The 13,791-nt window shown below is 32.9% G+C and overlaps 1 protein-coding gene and 1 pseudogene across 1 annotated transcript in view; both read right to left on the bottom strand.

Annotated features, from left to right (window-relative positions):
• LOC148761638 (indole-3-acetic acid-amido synthetase GH3.17-like) overlaps nt 1–6,782 on the bottom strand; it is a 69,979-nt gene extending 63,197 nt beyond the window's left edge. Inside the window, exons 1-5 of the mRNA XM_088808674.1 lie at nt 6,745–6,782; nt 5,820–6,113; nt 5,487–5,591; nt 4,511–5,364; nt 3,893–4,386 (exon numbers count right to left, since the gene is read on the bottom strand). Coding sequence (XP_088664800.1) covers nt 3,893–4,386; nt 4,511–5,364; nt 5,487–5,591; nt 5,820–6,113; nt 6,745–6,782 — 1,785 coding nt within the window. The remainder of the gene's footprint in view (nt 1–3,892; nt 4,387–4,510; nt 5,365–5,486; nt 5,592–5,819; nt 6,114–6,744) is intronic.
• A 1,809-nt stretch (nt 6,783–8,591) lies between these two features.
• LOC108662767 (indole-3-acetic acid-amido synthetase GH3.17-like) lies at nt 8,592–11,339 on the bottom strand (annotated as a pseudogene).
• Nucleotides 11,340–13,791: the final 2,452 nt, after the last annotated feature.

Raw genomic sequence — 13,791 nt, 5'->3', positions numbered from 1 at the left:
ATTGAGAATTTATGGAGTGAGAATTTGAACATCATATATTCTTATTTGCACGTAAGATAATGCATGACATAACTACGATTAAATTAAAAAAATATTAAAAGATTTTCCAAAAGTATCAATTTGAATAATTCGAATGTGAAAAATTAAATTTTTATTTTTAAAATTTTATATTATTTATACACAAGATCATTATTTTCATCTTTTACTTTCAAATTCGAATTATTGAACACATTCTAAAATAAGTATATTAATCATTTCATTAAAACTTATACTCTTATAGCACCCAATTACCAATCCCACTCTTAACTAGGAAGCATTTACTCACGTGTCTATAAATTTAATTAGGTATGAGAAAATTAAACCATAAAATGCTTTATGTACATACTTTACATACCAATTAAGACTGTTTTTTTCTTATTTTTGGCCCATCCTATCTCTGTTGTTTCAATTGAATCCTTTTCCCCTTATATTTACCAAACCAATTATTACAGATGTTTCTATCTATTACCTAACTACATATCTCTTTATCAGAAGACTTCAAAGTCTAATTTTTCAATTAAAAATAAATACATAGCACCGATTTAAATAAACATTCACATAAGTCCCTAGTGATGTGATATTGAACGGTTAAAGCTTGAAATTTCAACTAGAAAATATATATTGAGCTTGAATCATCATAGGATAAGGAGTGGAATTAATATATAGTATGGAAGAGGGTTACATAAATATCCTTAATTTATTATTATATTAATTTGATATCGTTTATAAGTAATTAAACTATGTGATTATGATCAAATAAAATAACATTAAAGAAAAACATGGAGAGGCAAATAAAGTTAAAAAAACAGGCACTCAAGTATTTTACTCATTTATTAGTATACGATTCTTTATCTAAAGAGTCAGATTCAAATCTTTGAAAGAGAATTAAAAGAATTTAATCAAATACAGTGTCTACGTCTTTGCACTATTTCGGATTTTCAAAATGCCAAAGAGGGGCAATTGTAGACACTAAAAAATTTATAATAAAATTTTATAATCGAAAAAAAAAACAATAAATAAAAATAAAAGATAAAAATGATGAAAACAAAAAAAGTAAAAAAAATAGAAGAGAGAGAGGGGTACGACTGGCAGGGTGAGTCACCTCCCTCACCCTGCCAAACGCGAAAAATTCGCATCTGGTAGGGTAGTGGAGGCACTACACTCGGCTGAAAAGCCGAGTGTATAAAGCCCCACTGTAGCCAGAAACAAGAAGAGGGGGGAAACCTGCAAAAATCCGAGAGCAATCAAAAAAATTCCTAGGCAGCCAAAAAACCACAAATCCTCAACCAAAAATACCAAAAAAAATATAAAAAAATCAGAAAAGGGATGCATAATGGGAAAAGGAGAATAGTTCAGGTTCTTGGGAGTTGGATTTGGGTTTTTGGTAGTTCAAATTGGAGGTGAGAGAGACTTTTTGTGCTGCCGGTGGTGGGGTTTCTTTTTAGAGTTGGGTTTTAGGAGCTATCCGACGGTGAGGAGGAGCCTGATCTGCAGTAAAGGAGAGAAAAAGAGGGAGATCTAATCGGCTTGCTAGAGGGAGTAACAGAAAGCCCCCTGTTTGCCGGTGAGAAGCTGTCTGGCGGTGAAAAAGAAGAAAAAGAGTTCGACGCCGGAGCAAGGGAGTAACGAGAAAGTCCCCAAGTCGTCGGTGTGAAGTGTGAGAGAGAAAGGTGGGATTTTTATAGAGAAGGGAGAATCTTGCGGCTAGAGAGAGAAACAGATGAGAGAAAATGAAGAGGAAAGTAGAAAATGAGGGTTTTATAGCTAGGGGTTGGTGACTGTGAAATGACGGCGTTTTGACCCACAAAGAGTTCATATTCAGTCCTTCAAACGGCACCGTTTTGGGCACCAGGAGGCTGAATTCTTGAAGCAGGCTTGCAAGCTTTTTTGGGCCTTCTATAGATCTGGTTTCTCCTTGAGCGGATCTGGGCTCAAATTTTAGGTAAGCTTTGGACCTTTGACATATTGAGTTTGTTGCATAATGATTGGGTTGATTGTTTTTATTTTTGAGAATCATTAACATAATTTTATGCAATTGATAAAAGTAATAATGATGATAAATAAAAAAGGAAAATAGGTAAAGATATGTTTGTGCTGGAATATGAATGTTAGAAAATTTACTAATATGAAATATATAAAAATAAACATTTGGTAATAGAAAAGAAAATTATATATTTAGTTACATAAAAAGAAAATAAAATTAGGAAAGAAGTAGAAAAATTACTTAGTTATAAAAACATATTTAGGTATACAAAAAATATACAATAGTGAAATAAAGAAGTGTTTATTAAAAAATGATAGATTTAGACGAAAGAAAGAGAAGAGAAAAAGGGGAATAAGTAAACCAAAATGAATAGAAGCTTGATAAAAATATATAGATTAAATTAAATGAGAGATGGAAAATTATTTGCTAATGGATAGATTGGGATAGATGAAAAACATAAAGGAACATATTAGGTTATAAAAATAGATTTAATAAATGAGTAACATGAAAATTAAAGCAAGGTGAAGAATTATTCATATAAATAAGACAAGTACTTAATTCTATACCGATGATGGGATGATCGGTCGGGACGCGAGAAGTCGCAATCCCGGGCTTATATTCCCTAGGTTTGGAATTCGAATCAAGGCTCCACCAGTACGATAGGAAGGTCTCGATTTCAAGATCTCGAAATTTTAATAAATAAAAAATTCGACTATACAAAAATTATTCAATAAAAATAATAAATAAATAACAATAGATAAAAAAATGATAAAAACAATAATAATAATTCGAATATATAGTAAACAATTAATTTGCGAAAATACAATATACATGACATTAAATAAATAAAATAATAAATAAAATAAATGATAATAAAAATCTAAGACAATAACTAATTTAAAACTAAGCATTAAATGGAATCATAAATAATTTATCTAATTATAAAAGGAAAATATATGAGGAATTTAGGATAAAAATATGAGATATAAAAAAATAATAAGGAATAAAATAGAAAATATAATAATAAAAAATAAAATAATAATAATAATTAAAAAATAATAATAAAGATAGTTAATTGCATTTAGCATAGCATAGATTACACCATGCATATCATTGCATATAAATATTTTGTTTTCGAGTTTAAGCCCTGATGATGGGATCTTCCGAGGATCTTGCGAAGACGGGTATTTCTCGAAAAGTTTCCTAAGTGAAAAGATGTCACCGGGTCCCACTAGTATGATGGGAGGGCTCGAGTAGCATCTTTAATAAAAGGCTTTTGCCCGAATTAGGTTCATTATGCACGAAAATATTATTTTAAAAGAAAATGTACGATGATCCCGATGACGGGATTTATTCATCGAATTTGCGAAGGCGAATTTCTCGAATAATTTCCTAGGTGAGAGAACACCCCGGATCCCACCAGTATGATGGGCGGATTCAGGAAAACGTCCTCAATAAAAAGTTATTCGTCCGACATTTTTGTCTCACGTCATGCATTTCATCTTGCCTCACATTTGCATTCCATTTCAGGTTAAATAGGAGATAAAATAAGAAAATAATAACTAAAGAAATATAATAAAAGCCTAATAGGATAATCTAAAAATGGTACCGTTCATGGAACGGGCATCCTGAGGGTGCTAATCCTTCCACGGGCTTAACCGTACTCTCGAAATTAGATCTAGAAAAACGTAGACTAGTTTAAGGTTCTTTTCGGTGAGTTTAAAATTAATTTAAAGCTTCATCGATTAGAATCGAGTCAATAGGTGGCCAATCACACCTAGTAAAAAAGATTAGTGGCAACTCCTAATTTTTTAGTGAGTTTTCACTTGTGTCTGGCGGTCGGATTCCCGAACCCGCACGTTATGACACTCTCTGAGACTTGATGCACCGGGGTGTCTTGTATTGGCTCACAGAAGTTCCTTTCGCTATGAAAAAGTCCATTAGAGCATCAAATGTTCCATGTTTTACCACCCTTATCTCTAATGGCCCGATCCAATTGTCCTTCCTCAGAACTCTATACACATAATCTAGTGAATCTTCCGCAATGTAGCAGCATTCCTCTGTTATCTTAGGATTAATCTCCGGAAGATCATGGCTTCCTTTCATTTTAAGTTCATAGAATAATACGTAGTGCCCTGGTGTAGAACAAGTATCAGCATAGCTAGTATAGTAGGTCAGAATGAAGCCGAGTGGCTCAATCAGGAGCTTTGCCTGTGTCACTGCCTTCGACAGGCCATCTTCCCTTGTACTCTCCACATCAATGCTTAAAAGGACACCATGCCTTTTCATAAAATGAAATTGTGGAGCATTGTTGTGAAAACCAGTTACCATGAGAATGTCTCCAATTTTATATCTATATAGGCCTGAAAATTTTTCAGATAATGAGTAACATAATATTTTATTCCCTGAGCTCCTTGGGGACTAAAAGTGAAAGCTGCTAAGTTTAATTTGCATACAAGATGATCACAAGAGCAGTGAAGAGCTTACCTGTAAAAGTAGTGACAACTATTTCATAACATTGACCAAGCTTCACGTCCACCAGCTCAACAGGTTCAATTTCTTCCTTTTTGTTCTGCGTTTCTATGCAATCCTGATCATCATAAACTCCTTCCAAATGCTGAGGCTGATCAGCCAATTCTGTATGGTTTTCCTTTATGGGAATGAATTCATAGAATGCCATATTAGGAAGAAGAGTGTATGAGATATTAGAGGGCTTGCTCATTGGTTCAAGATTGATACCAAGGTAACCTTCAGAAGCAGCATAATATGTTGAAACTAAAGGAAGACCACCACAATAGAATTCAAGTGTCTCAATACATTGGGAAATAGAACCCGTTATGATAACATCTACAAACTTTGTTCTAGGCCAAAGTTCTTTAATTATCCCTTCCCATGATTTTTTACTACATGTGCCTTCTATTGAATCTGCCAGTTGTGGATTTGGTTTGTTGAGGATTAGAGACAAAGCATTTCTGCAGCCAGGGTCGGTGATCCAATGGCTAAGTTGACCTGTTCTTATATTATTACATAGCTCTCTCCAGTAATCTTTTAAGAACCTGATAGCTCGACCGAGAACATTAGCAAAACCGGCACCAACCCTTAAGACCTCATCCCTTTGTAATAATCCACAAAGAAATTGGCAGTACATGCTTTGATTGATGTCTAAGCACAAGATTGTCGCATAAGGACTAGTATAAACACTGGATATCTGCTTTTCGAAATAACTGCTCTTCAAGCAGCTAGTTAGACTAGGTCTTGCCCTCAAACCAGATGGAGTTTTAATGTCTGGCATGACAAAAAACAAGTACATTCCTTTTCCCTGTTCTAAGCCATCCGCAAACCTGGAATATTGGTAAGCACGGACAAGTATTTGTCAACCTAGATTGATCTTTATTAACAGTATTACTTATCATATCAAAGTTGTTTCAACCGAAAGGGATGAAATTGAAGCTTAGTAACTTACTTGTTTATCACAGACCAAGGAAGAGTATTTCTAATGACTGTTCTTTTATCCAATTCTTTAGCTGTCATAGGCATAATCGTATACTTTCCACCCGAGGTGCCAGAGCTGTCATAGGCAGTGCAGTAAAATGACTTTGATGAAGATTTTGTATAGCAATTCAAGACAATAACCAAAAACCAAATGGAATTTGAATCACCAAGAATCTGCTAACAATTTAAACTCTTCATTATGGGGTCAAGGTCAAATGTTCAAACCTTTGTAATGATTAGACACACCAACAATTCTCAAGTACCAAAAAAAAAATAGATTAAGAAATTACAACATGGTCTGTACCTTAGAGTGAGTTCAAGGAGGGGTTCAGCTAAAAGGATATCTGATGGCTCTCCATTAGCAATTTTCTCCATGTAAGGTTTGATGTCTTCATAATTGATAATGGGAACTTTCTCTTTGAAAAGTTTCTTGTCAGAACTCCCATTGAGAAACTTGTCAAGATATTCAGTATGTACATTTTGAGCCAGTATCTCTTCCAGTAACTGTTGCTGTATTTGATAAGCATTGGTAGTCAAATCCTCTATCATCTTCCAGCCAGTTTCAATGATACTGTCATTTGGTGCCATCAGCTCAAAACTGAAAGGAGAGGAGAAATCCAATTGCAAGAATTAACATCATAGGTCTATCAGCGCAAAGATAAGAGAGTTCAGAGAATTACCGTGATACAGAAATTAAATATTATTATATTATATCAAAACAATGAAGCAAAAAATGACTACCTTTTGTAGTTCCAGGAGGCAAGACTGTTTGACATAGTGGTTGGGAACAGATACTTCATTCGGAATTGTCAGCTAATTGAAAACAAAAACACAACATATTAAAAAGCTTATGATTGGGGCTACAGAAAAGAACATATATATACATGTAATTCCTGCAAAAACGTTAAGAGATTTTGGATGAGGAAACCGAGAGAGAGAGAGAATAAAAACCAAGAAATACTTAGAGAAAAAACAGACTTGTAAAAGTAAGAGACTATGCATGAGGCAATTGACAATGGGATGAGGAAAGCTGGAAACAGCTTTTATATGGGTGCAAAGTATGAAAAAGCTCTATCATTTGAAAATTAAACTAGCTGGAAGGGAAGTGGAAAAAATTATATTTTATTCCATGATTATTATATGCTGAGACATTTATATTCTTTAAGAAGCTGGAAATGCAAACAGTAAAGATGGTTAAAGTACAGTGGATACTTAAGATGATGAGGAACCTGTTTCCAATATCTTCTTTTTCCAGGAGGGCAGGCATTTTTGGTGGTCAGGTGAGTAAGCTATAAATATAGAGGAGTCTCAATAGGACAATATGTAATTAGAGTTATAAGATTTAGAAGGCTGAGTGTACAGAGAATTGTTAGGGAAGAGTGCTTTATGTACATGAGATTATAGTTAGATTTGAGATTTTTTTTTTGTTTCATAGTGTTAGTGTTCAGGGATTGATTGGGATTTGAGTTTCAAGTGATATTGACTTGCGTGTTGACTAAACTTTTCCACATTTAATGGATTTTTCTCTTATTCATGAATGTAGATAAGGTGAATTGTGTCGAATGGGGGTTAAAATTTTTGTCTCTTATGTGTATGATTTTTTTAACCATTCTAATCGTGTGAATGTTAAGTGATTGGGTGTTTGTCATAGCATTACCAAACCTATACCTGGTAAAATTTGACCCAATCAATTCACTCAAAATCGAAACCGACTATAACCTAATAAATAAAATAAAATAGTCTAACTCAAATTCAAATAAAAAATATCCAATACTCAACTTAAAATAATTTGAAATTCGAAATGATTCCGTAATAAAACAAACACAAATTGAGGTGAAATCTAAAACAATTTGAATATCAACAATATAAATATATGTCTATATTAATTAGACTCAATTTACACATTTATTAATTCAATTTAATATTTTATTATTTTGAAAACAAAAGAATCCCCTTACGTGATCGTCTTCTATTAAAAATAAATTCCCGTTGCCATCATAGTGGCACCATGGATAACAGTCGAAATTGTTATAAGCCCCTCCATGGTATCAGGAATATATTCGCAAATGATTAAATAATATTCAATTTAAAAAATTATTAAAAAATAAATTTAATTATCTAGTATGTCATAATGAACTTATATTTAATAGACAATTATGCGAGAATCTTTCGACTTTTACAACTTAAAAATAAATTAATATATTTTTATATGATATAAAATAGTAAATATAAATTTTAAGCGTTAAAGAATATCAAAATGTGTATCACATGATTTTGGAGACACGTAAAAAAATAAATAAATTTATCGAGTTTTACAAGGATAATAGTGGCAATACAATAACAAATTTAATGGACCAAACTCAAAAGATACACAAATGTAAAGTTCTTCAAAAATATACTCCTTCTACTATTATCTTATCCCTTTAACGAAATTTAGGAAAAAACACTGGTTTTAGTGTGCATTTTTTTTAATAAATTGATGCTGCGCCTATCAATGTCAAAATATAAAAGAAGGAAGAATATTAGGTGTTCATAAAAGAAAAATGGACATAAATTTGGAACATCTAAAAAGGAAATGAGACTAAGAGAGTAATAAGTAATAAGGAAGATAATGCTCTTTGCAATGATAAGTTTTTTTTTTTAATCAACGTGACAATAAAATATATATACAAGTGCTTGAGTTAAAAAATAAATAAACAAATTGAGATGATCGAGTAAAGTTAATTAGTTGCAATAGAAAGCCAAATTTGATGGACCAAACTCAAAGAGAAATAAAGCGTAAAGGTGTTCCAAAATATAGAAAGTAAGAAAATGGTCCTTAGCTAGCTAGCTAGCTAGCTCTCGAGAAAGGAAAGGCTATACATATGTCATGCTTCTGCAATCAAGTCTTGATTAGGGTAACAATTAGATATTAATATATAACTTGTGCTATAGAATTTTTAAAATATGAAATTCATCAATTATCATAATTATACAAAGTCTTTTGTTCAAACTTTAAAATTCTATTTATTTTATTCACCAATTATCTCAACTCTTAATTACCTATAATGTCCCGTTGCAGGTACAACGGTGCAGCACTTGTTATTGAATCTCAATAAATTATCAAGTGACTCCAAGTACAACACTTGGAAGTGAGCTTGGGGAAAACACCAAAAGATATGCCATGACCAATATGCCATTTATTTAGTTTCCTCCCAAGGAGCCTTAGGGCTAAAATACCTTCCAACCACCCCAGCATCCATTATCTTCAAAGCTTCCTCAGATTTGATGCACCGGGGTGTCTTGTATTGGCTCACAGAAGTTCCTTTTGCTATGAACAAGTCCATTAGAGCATCAAATGTTCCATGTTTTACCACTCTTACCTCTAATGGCCCCATCCTGTTGCCCCTCCTCAGAACTCTATACGTATAATCTAGTGATTCCTCCACAATGTAGCTGCATTCCTCTGTTATCTTAGGATTAATCTCCAGAAGATCATGGCTTCCTTTCATTTTAAGTTCCCAGAATAATACGTAGTGCCCCGGTGTAGAACAAGTATCAGCATAGCTAGTATAGTAGGTCAGAATGAAGCCGAGTGGCTCAATCAGGAGCTTTGCCTGTGTCACTGCCTTCGACAGGCCATCTTCCCTTGTACTCTCCACATCAATGCTTAAAAGGACACCATGCCTTTTCATAAAATGAAATTGTGGAGCATTGTTGTGAAAACCAGTTACCATGAGAATGTCTCCAATTTTGTATCCGTATAGGCCTGAAAAGTTTTCAAAAAATTATGAGAAATAAAATCATAATATTTTATTCCATGAGCTCCTTGGGGACTAAAAGGGAAAGCTGCAAAGCTTAATTGGCATACAAGATGATCACAAGAGCACTGAAGAGCTTACCTGTAAAAGTAGTGACAACAACTTCATAACATTGACCGAGCTTCACGTCCACCAGCTCAACAGGTTCAGTTTCTTCCTTCTTGTCCTGCGTTTCTGCGCAATCCTGACCATAAAACGCCTTCCAAATGCTGAGGCTGATCAGCCAACTCTGTATGGTTTTCCTTTATAGGAATGCATTCATAGAATGCCATATTAGGAAGAAGAGAGTATGAGATATTAGAGGGCTTGCTCAGGGATTCAAGATTGATACCAAGATAACCTTCAGAAGCAGCATAATATGATGAAACTAAAGGGCGCCCACCACAATAAAATTCAAGTGTTGGAATCCAATGGGCCATAGAACCCGTTATGATAACATCTACGAACTTTGTTCTAGGCCAAATTTCTTTAATTATCCCTTCCCATGATTTTCTACGACATGCGCCTTCTATTGAATCTGCCAGTTGTGGATTTGGTTTGTTGAGGATTAGCGACAAAGCATTTCTGCAGCCATGGTCGGTGATTCAATCGCTAAGTTCACCTGTTCTTATATTATCACATAGCTCTCTCCAGTAATCTTTTAAAAACCTGATAGCTCGAGCCAGAACATAAGAAAAACTGGTACCAACCCTTAAGACCTCATCCCTTTGTAATAATCCACAAAGAAATTGGCAGTACATGCTTTGATTGATGTCTAAGCACAAGATTGTGGCATAAGGACTAGTATAAACACTGGACATCTGCTTTTCAAAATAACTGTTCTTCAAGCAGCTGGTTAGAATAGTTCTTGCCCTCAAACCAGATGGAGTTTTAATGTCTGGAACGACAAAGAACAAGCACATTCCTTTTCCTCGTTCTAAGCCATCGATAAATCTGGAATATTGGTAAGCACAGACAAGTATTTATCAACCTAGATTGATCTTTATTAAAAGTATTTCTCATTTTATTAGAAGTTGTTTCAACCAAAAATAATGAAATTGAAGCTTATCAACTAACTTGTTTATCACAGACCAAGGAAGAGTATTTCTAATGATTGTTCTTTTATCCATTTCTTTAGCTGTCATAGGCATAATCTTATTCTTTCCACCCGAGCTGCCAGAGCTGGATCAAAGGCAGGGCAGTAGAATTACTTTGAAGAACAATTTTGTATAGCAAAGCAAGACAATAATCAAAAACCAAATGGAATTTGCTACTAACAAGTTAAACTCCTCATTATAAGGTCAAGGTCAAATGTTCAAATCTTTGCAATGCTTAGAATATAGAAAATTAAACCTAAAATATTAAGTGTTCAAAAAAGAAAAATGGGCATAATTTTGAAACATTTAAAAAAATTGACAAAAAAAATGAGATGGATAGTATAATAAGTAAAATGATGGTCCTATAAAACCTTACTTAAAAAAATAATAATATTAATAATTTATTGAGAGGATCGAATCAAGTTAATTAGGTTCCATAAAGCGTAAAGTTCTTCAAAATTACAGCAAGGAAGAGGATGGTCCTTCCTAGCTCTCGAGGAAGGAGGATGCGGTATGCTTTCTGCAATCATACTTGAGCTATGTTTTCCTTCCGTTGGGCGTGCACAGCAAGCATATATACTTGTACTACTGGCAGTGCCCAGTGTGTAGTGGCGGTACAGAAGCTACCACAGACACTGGTAGCAGTGCCAATAACCTGATCAGGTAGAAGAGAACCTGAAGCAGCTTTGGCGTATACAAGTCAATTTACATATATATATATAAAGAGACAGAGAGAGAGAACAAAACCTGAGTGATCATCGAGCGGCTCTACCCTCCCCACTTTCAACCCAGGCAGCTTACAGACCACAAACCAGTGGAGGAGACAAGCCGTGACCAAAATCTGTACAAAAGTATAAAGCAGCCACGCAAAAGTTTAACAGATGGCTAAACAACAAGCATATGATCAATCAGAAAACCTCCTCCTACTAACTACTGCCGGTTGCCCATGTCGGTTGCTATTAGATCATGGCTTCCTTTCATTATGAGCTCCCAGAATAATACGTAATGCCTTGGTTTAATTTTAAGCTTCCACTATTTGGGATGATAAAAGAATTTTGAAAGTTTGATGGTTTGATTTTATAAAATAAAAAATAATAATTAAAACTAAGATTTCTCAAGAAAGTTATATGGTGAAATGATATAACGTGTTGAGTCCAAGAATTTGACTGTTTGACATAAAAAAATCATCATTAGTTTTTTTTATTTAAATGTGATTTGAGTACACAATTGAATTTATCTTATATGAATTTTCATACTCAAGATAAAAATTTTGTAACATTAATATATATTTTACTCCATATAATTTTCTATTCATTTTTTTATATTAAAATATTTAACTCAATGGTTGAAACTCTAGTTCAAATCTTCCATTTTTCATTATAAAAGGAATATTTTAATTTCTATCAATTTCTAAAACTCTCTGCAATAGTTCTCATTGTTCATATATTTCATTTCTACATGCATTAAATATTGACAGATGAATATGGAATTCAAATAAATTATTGGCAAAATTTTTAAATAAATTTTTATATTTTTATTTTGAGTTAAAAGCTTTTATGATTAGTGATTGATTTAGTCAAAATGTTATTTGTTATTTTAAATTAGGTGACGTTGACGTGGTATGCTAATATATTATAATTAAAAATATATGACATGTTGACATATCATAATTGATGATAATATGACATGTTAATTTGACATGATAACGTAACCATGCCACATTTTTCACCATCCACGTTAACATCATGTCAGTGCTATAACCTAGCCCCCGTGCTGCTTTTGCAATAAATAGTATAAAATGACAAGTGATATTTTGACTAATGACAATTAGTCAATTATTAGTCATAAGAACTTATTTGATCTAAAATAAAAATACGATCGTTTGATTAAACGTAATAAAAGAATAAGAACTTATTGAAACTTTCCTAGATAATGTAGGAGCTTATTCAAGCATTATTCCTAAATTATTTTAATCCTTATGTTCACTCCGTTGTGCCTATGGCAGTTAATATTCTCCCTATTTAGCACTAATAAATCGCATAGAGAAAATTGTGAAAAATGATCTTTTTTATAAAAATATTTTAAAAGTAAGTATCAAAATAAATTTAACTGTTTTTAGCCATATTTAATCATAACTTGACGAAAATACCCTTTAAACTATTTCAAATAAATTAAACCATTCAATTACCATTTCTCCCCATTTGTGCTTCGGATTTCTCTCTCACCATCCCAGTCTCTCAAATTTTATCAATTTTTCTGTTCAGCATTCGTCTACTGTACTTTTGATTTCTCTCTCTCACGTTTTCAGATTTCTCTTTCTTACGTTTTCAAGACACCAAGCAATGGTTTTGACGTGCTTGGGTGGGTGAATGTTTAGGAAATTTGATTTTTAGGTATTTTGGATAAAACTAAAACGGTAGAAATCATCACAAATGTATAAAATAGCATTTAATTGAATCAATTCGGGACCTAGATATTAATAAACTCAAAATTTTGAAATTTATAAATCTAAGTTTTCATAGAATTTTTTTTTTTAGTCAAAGTAGGTGTTTTAGATAAAAAAACATTTGTATTTGGTTTATGAAAACATGTTAGAAACACTTTAATCTGTGTTAAATTGTCAAAAAAAAAAAAGTTGAGAGGATTTGAAGTTTCACAGGTTTTTGTATATGGCGTGTCACAGGTTTTTGTACATAGCATGTCACACGCTAACCATGGCTTGTCACAAGCTTTTGTATATGGCGTGTCACACGTTAACCATGGCTTATCACAGGTTTTTGTACATGGCGTGTAACACGTTGTACATGACGTGTCACATGTTTTTGTACATAGCGTGTCACACGTTAACCATAGCTGGTCACAAATTTTTGTACATGGCGTGTCACAGATTTTTATACATAGCGTGTAACACGCTAACCATGACTTGTCACAGATTTTTGTACATGGCGTGTAACATCATAGCGTGTAACTTCATTAAGGGTAATTTTGTCCAACATGGCTAAAAATAGTTAAAACTATAAAGAAGGCTATTTTTAAAAATATCTTATCTTTAAGGACTATTTTTTAAAATACCCCTAAATCATATGCCTCTTACTAATTATAGTCATATTGATAGCAATTGTTTTTTTTTTTGGCTTACTACTAAAAAAAATTCTTTAACTATTCAAGAAAATTCAAATAATTTCTTTCTTTTATCTTGGATCAAATATGCGTCTACGACTAATGGCGGTAAATTAATTGTCATTAATTAAAATACTATTTATTATTTTATATCTACTTGACGCTGATATAAGAGTAAAAAATACCACATAACCATGTCATCATACTATATTGATATGTTACGTCATCATTTATTATGGCATGTTAATATGTCATATCAACATTATAGGACATAGGATGA

This window comes from Theobroma cacao, chromosome 7 (genome assembly GCF_053813885.1).
Source record: "Theobroma cacao isolate CCN51 chromosome 7, ASM5381388v1, whole genome shotgun sequence".
Taxonomy (NCBI): Eukaryota; Viridiplantae; Streptophyta; class Magnoliopsida; order Malvales; family Malvaceae; genus Theobroma; species Theobroma cacao.
Note: the sequence above shows the minus strand (reverse complement) of the source record. Positions and strands in the feature narration are given on the sequence as shown.